This window comes from Merops nubicus, unplaced genomic scaffold (assembly GCF_000691845.1).
Source record: "Merops nubicus isolate BGI_N331 unplaced genomic scaffold, ASM69184v1 scaffold33180, whole genome shotgun sequence".
Classification (NCBI taxonomy): domain Eukaryota; kingdom Metazoa; phylum Chordata; class Aves; order Coraciiformes; family Meropidae; genus Merops; species Merops nubicus.
Window position 1 is genome coordinate 1 of NW_008584053.1, and position 6,132 is coordinate 6,132.

Genomic DNA, 6,132 nt, shown 5'->3' on the forward strand with positions numbered 1-6,132 from the left:
CAAAGCGCTGCCCGCTGGCTCGGCCCGCGCACGGCTCTCTGTCCTCGCCTGCTCCGGACCCGGCCTCTTGCCGTGCGGGCGGCTGCTTTTTAGCCTCGGGTAACCGGCTTGGTCCTCTCAGCGTCGGCAGGGTGAAGGGTGTGAGGAGACTGAACCAGACCAAGCGAAAAAAAAACAGGTAAACGTGCTCAGGAGGCAGACTAATAACTACGAAGTTCATAGCTGACAAATTATAGCTCTGTTAGGCTTAACAAGATGACTCCTGAGATACTTTCATGAATGCTGGTTACACAATATGGTTGCATAGGTGGCAGTTAAATGCAGAGCTTGAGAGCGGAAAGATACCCTTCCACTCACGGGCCTTATTCCTAAATTGACAAGACTTTGGCCTTTCAGTATTGAATATTGAACATGAGCAACATCTGGTAGCTCTTTGGTGTAAGTGTTAGCATAGCTGGTCTTCAAGAAACTGTTTTCTTGTCTTATTAACTAGATTATATAAAAATTCAACATCCTTCTGAATAACACGGGAAGAACACAGGAAAAATTCCGCGTGTGAGAGTGAATGTCATTAGCAAACTCTGTCATCAAGAAGGAAAATGGCATGTAGTAAAACTCCCATTTTGGAAAAAAAGGTATAATGGGTCACTTAAGGACATACCCTTTTGGTTTCTTGTCACTTTTGCAGGCCATGGAGAGTCAGGAACTGCCTTACGTGCTAATTGACTGTGTAGGAGGGAAGCATGGAGTCTATGAAGACCATGCTGAATTTCTGGAAAAACAGTTTAATCTCATCACCATGAAAGAATATCTTGAAAACAAGAAATTTCTCTCAAAAAAGATCACAGCTATTTATATGTGGTATCACAAACCAGTCATTACTGAAGAGATGCTCCAGAGCTTGCCTAACTTGAAGATAGTTGCAAGCTCTGGGGTGGGAATAGATCACTTGGACCTGAACCTCCTTTCCAGCTATGGTGTGAAAGTGTCTAACACTCCATTTGTTGTTTCCACTGACACTGCAGACTTGGGGATGGCTTTGATGTTGGCATCTTCCAGGAGGCTTGTGGAAGGTAATAAATGAAATGATTTTGGTCTTTTTATAGGAAAAAATGTCTTCAAAACATGTAGTTAGTGTGTGCTGTTACAAAGGTAAGCTGAAAGTTAGAAATACAGGAAAATACAGGAATGAGGAGAAAATTAAGACAAAACTGTCATGTTGAGAGTAAGTGGGACGCAGTGCATACCATTTCCAAACAGCAAGGGAGATGTGTTTCTGCTTTAAACAGCCCTAAATGCAGGCCTCTTCTCCCTCAGCCCAAGGCCACTTCATCATTGTACTTGTCCACTAGCAGTCTTGCTTTCCAAGTTTTAGTAATGGGGGATTAAAAGGAGATATTTTCAAGGAGGGTTGAAACCTGTCTTTGCCAAGCTGACATGTATGTCAATTATGAACAAGCTGTCCAAATATCTGTGCACCATGCTCTGTGTGTCTCTTCCCTGACAGTTTTGGTGTATCTGCAGTTTAGCTGGGAATCATGCGCTGGCCTTACTGAAAGTCTGGATGATTCATCAGTTGCACCATTCGGTGTTATTTCCAGTGTTGGTGACATCCGTGGCACTGCCAGTTTCATAAGCCCTGCTGGTGAGCCAGCACGAGTAAGAAGCTGTGTTCTGAGCTGCATTTCATTGGGGCAGTAATCTGTAGTGCAGGCAGAGAGGGGTGATGGGCAGGTGCGTGGGGTACCTAGAAGGGAGGTTGCTGCTTGGGCCTTACCTTCCTTGTCTGCCAGAGAGGGGCTGCATATGTTTCTATGCTAAGCAAGAAATCAGTGCCAGGTGTCATGTTGACAGTGCACAGTATTCGCTCCTTTTTCCAGGAACACAACAACATTGTTACTGCTCCTGGGCTTCCACCTTGGCTTATGATAAAAAGGTGTGGGGGGAAAGTGGCCAGATGCCAGGACATCCTTTACATCACGTATTTCCTTCTTTTCCCTCTTCCAAGGCTATCAGATGGCAGTCTCCCCTGACACACAGTATTTCCCTGCTGACTGGCTGGGAGCAGAGGTTTCTGGGGCAACCCTGGGGATCCTGGGAATGGGCACCATTGGCTACAAAGTGGCCGAGAGAGCCAAAGCGTTTGAAATGAAGATTTTGTACCACAACAGAAATCAGAGGTAAAGCTGGTTGCAGCTCCATGAAAAATCTATTTTGACACTGCTTTTAAATGTTACTCGTACCTTTTACTGTCAAACTGATCTCCAGTTCTCTCTATGTTAGAACAGAACAAAGTTCTCTCTGCACTATAGTCATTAAATATTAGAATCCTAGACTGGTTTGGGTTGGAAGGGACCTTAAAGATCATCTGGTTCCAATCCCCTGCCATGGGCAGGGACACCTCCCACTAGACCATGTTGTACAGGGCCCCATCCAACCTGGTCTGGAACATCTCCTGCAATGGAGAGTCCACATCTTCCCTGGGCAACTTGTTTCAGTGTCTCACCACCCTCATAGTGAAGAACTTCTTCCTTACATCTAGTCTAAATCTCCCCTCTTCCAGTCAGAACCCATCACCCCTTGTCCTATAAATACAAGCCCCTGTAAAAAGTCCCTCCCCAGCTTTCCTGTAGGCCCCTTTCAGATGCTGGAAGGCCACAATAAGGTCTTCCCAGAGCCTTCTCTTCTGCAGGCTGCACCGCCCCAAATCTCTCAGCTTGACTTCACAGGAGAGGCGTTCCCGCACTCCAACTGTCTCAACCTGTCATCACAGGACAGGTGTTCCAGACCTCTGATCATCTTCGTAGCCCTTCTCTGGACCTTCTCCAACAGGTTCATGTCCTTCTTGTGTTGGGGGCTCCAGAGCTGGACGCAGGACTCCAGGCTGGAGGTCTCATGAGAGCAGAGTGAAGGGGCAGAATCAGCTCCCTTGACCTGCTGTCCATGCCTTTTTCAGTGAAGCCCAGGATATTGTTGGCCTTCTGGCTGCACTTGCACATTGTTGTCTCATCTTGAGCTTTTCATCAACACTTTGTCTTTGTCTCTTTCTCTTTGTCTTTCTCCTTGGGACTGCTATCAACCTATACACCGTCCAGCCTGTATGGTGCTGGGAAGCAGTGAAGGCCACAGTTTGTAGCTGAGTGCACCTAAAAGTCCAAATCACCAGGAAAGCTTGTGGTAATAAGGTACAGTGGAGGCCAGATGAAGGCTTAGAGGAGCTGGAGATCAGCCCTGCTGTGACATCGACAGGGTCTGACAGTCCAGAGGGGAGTTGCCACGGCGTCCTGGGAAGAGGGGAACCCTTAGAGGGATGGACAGGGTCAGCCAGAGCTAGTAGTGCCCTCTGGGCCATGACAGTAAGTCACTGACTTATTATTGTCTTTATTTTAAGTGGCAAAGTACGTACACTTTCTTCAAGATAGTAATTAATTTCTCAGTTCATACAGATGCAAAGTCATGAGGGAATGGGAGAGATACATCTCACTGGTCTCCCTGTGAGTCTGGGCTCCTCAGGCCTTCCTGTCTTCTTGGTGACATTGCAATGGAGTGAGGAAAGGAGAAGCAGAGTGGGAGGACGTAACTCCTGTGACTGAGGTGTGGCAGGGATGCAGGCAGAGACATCTTGCCCTTCCAGAGCTAGCTGACAGTGAAAAGCCAGACCTGCCAGGACATTCGCTCTCTTCTAGATGAGGTGTATGTGTTCATCATACCCATCAAGCCTATCCCATCCTTTTGTTTTGTGGGAATCTGATGGGAGCCAGGCAGTACCTGCCCCAGCCTTGTCCTGCTGTGGATGAATGCCCAGCAGGTCCTGCAGCATGTGGTTTCTATGAACCAGCACTAATGCACAGAGGAAGCAGACTTCTGCTGACACAGGTTTCTGAAGTTTAACCCCTGCCCTGCCTTGTGCCTTGCCTCAGTAATTTTCAGACAGGTACTTTTCATAGGGAAGAGAATTCACATCAAAGATCAGTTGCTTTTGGGTTGGAAAAGAATCCTGGTTACAATCAGGAGCTGTCGTACATGTGCTTATTATTTAATCACTGCATTTGTGTGATACTAATTTATCACTTTCCATCCCAGTGTGGTACTGCACATTTGTGGGTAGTGCCCTTGGTATTGTGGGAAACAGCTTAACATTTTTCCTCTGCTGAGTTTCAGTCAGATAGCTGGCTAACTACTTTGCACTATGGAGTGAAGAAAGCAATTAACACTTTCTCTAATGGTAATTGGAACTTTTTCTTGTTGCTTCCTGCTGGAGTTTAATTTTGTTTTTTTCCCCTCAGAACCAAGGAAGAAGAAAGTGCTGTTGGAGCTGTTTACTGTAAGAAGATAAATGATTTGCTCCAGCAGTCAGATTTTGTGTTGCTGTCTGTGACCCTGACTCCACAGACAGAGAAACTGATTGGAAAGAGGGAGTTGGAGCTGATGAAACCCACAGCTACTCTCATTAATATCAGCAGAGGTAGGGTGCAGAATAAACAAAACCGCAATGTGGTTTGTTGACATAAAAGGTCCTGGGAAAATGTAACCCTAATATAGAGTCTGTCAGTCCAAAATTTTCAGTAAATTTGCTGATGACTAGAATATTTAGGTATCCATGGTCATATCTCAGTGAAACATTTAAGCATTTCTGAAATTATGAGCAAGTAGGCTCCTAAAAGGTTAGTGAGCTTGGACTGCTAGAAGACCATGTATATTTGTATAATTTCCTACTTAAGCTTCTTATTTATTTAGCACAGTGTTGTTGCTAATGTACATCAGGGTCACACAGCCTACTCTGAAGTCTGGCACTGCACTTGTTTTATGGTGCTGTGTGCTGCTTTGTACCATTCCTGACCATCCAACTCTGACACTCGCACGCAGGGTTCCTCCTGCCCCTTCAAACTCCCTCTGCTGCCACTTCTGCTCTGTGAACGTGGCCAGCCCTGCTGCTCACCTGACCACCATGTCCGAAAGGACGAGGAGAGGACAGTATGGAATATGAAAATAAGAATATCCTTCTTACTGTCACCCAGGTCTGGTTGTGGATCAGGATGCCTTGGTGGAAGCCCTTCAAAACAAAGTTATTAAGGCAGCTGCTCTGGATGTGACATACCCTGAACCTTTGCCAAGGTAGGATGTGTTTAAGTTAAATATAAATGAGTGTATGTGTATGGTTCAAACTAAGTACCAAGTTTTTGGCCATGTGAGAAGTTTCATAACTGTTTTAGTAGAAGTGCTTTATGTGTGTACACTAGTCCTGCTGAAACGATGTCCCCAATCCTCCCATCCTAGCCAAATAAAATTCACACTGATTCATCTGGAGGATTTGTTGCATTAAAAAAACCCTGCAAGCAAGGCAGCTGTTTGAACTCCTCCAAGTATGCTTGGCACATGCAATTAGTTTTTATTTTTAATCATTATTTTAAATCTTTCCCTGGCTTCCTTCAGGTGATGAAATACCTGATGAAGGCTCTGTGAGTGAGATGGCTCAGTGTTTCTCTTCCTTTCCCAGGGATCACCCTTTGCTAAAGCTGAAGAATGTTATAATAACTCCTCACATTGGAAGTGCCACCAAAAAGACACGTCGCCTTATGATGGAGAACATGATTGAGAGCATACAAGCAGGCCTTAGAGGTCTCTCTATCCCCAATGAAGTACCACTGTAAAGCAGCCTGCATTTAATGTTGATGCCATTAGTGTTGATCCTGGTGTGAGGAACCAGTAATTTGATCACTCTTCATGTCACTGTCCCATGTGTTTATGAATTTATGAATGCATGAGTTTACTGGAATAACCGAAAGTGATTCTGTGTGGAAAAAGGCAGTATTTTGTCATGAATGTTATTAAAAGAGTCTAGAGGCTTGCATGGATGTAATTTACTTTGCTCGCATCCTCTTTGAGTTGCCTATTGACATAACACCAAGCTGAAGGCCGTTTAAATCATTTTGGTGCCACCGACGTGGGCTATATGGCACAGCTGCCCCCGACACTGCTGCGGCAGGGCTTGTGTCCGGGGAGCAGCCCGGGGTAGCCCTCTAATGCAAACACAGCAGCCGGCGGGTTTTCACTCCCCGGATAAGGGGCCCAAGCAAAGAGCCTGTGTGTCGGGGACCTCTCCCCGCGCTGCGGGGGCTGCGGGCCTCGCCT

The 6,132-nt window shown here is 46.0% G+C and overlaps 1 protein-coding gene across 1 annotated transcript; it reads left to right on the forward strand.

The window, feature by feature from the left end:
• Positions 1-691: 691 nt before the first annotated feature.
• Positions 692-5,724, forward strand: LOC103775549 (glyoxylate reductase/hydroxypyruvate reductase-like). Its single transcript, XM_008943014.1, has 5 exons — positions 692-1,073; positions 2,009-2,180; positions 4,287-4,465; positions 5,019-5,115; positions 5,498-5,724. Exons 1-5 carry the CDS (start codon positions 692-694, stop codon positions 5,649-5,651), a joined length of 984 nt encoding a protein of 327 aa, XP_008941262.1. The 3' UTR covers positions 5,652-5,724.
• Positions 5,725-6,132: the final 408 nt, after the last annotated feature.

Coding starts and splice junctions, on each gene's coding strand:
- LOC103775549 (XM_008943014.1), top strand. CDS start 692: ATGGAGAGTCAGGAACTGCCTTACGTGCTAATTGACTGTGTAGGAGGG. Junction 1,074..2,008: donor TTCCAGGAGGCTTGTGGAAG/GTAATAAATGAA, acceptor CCCTCTTCCAAG/GCTATCAGATGGCAGTCTCC. Junction 2,181..4,286: donor TACCACAACAGAAATCAGAG/GTAAAGCTGGTT, acceptor TTTTCCCCTCAG/AACCAAGGAAGAAGAAAGTG.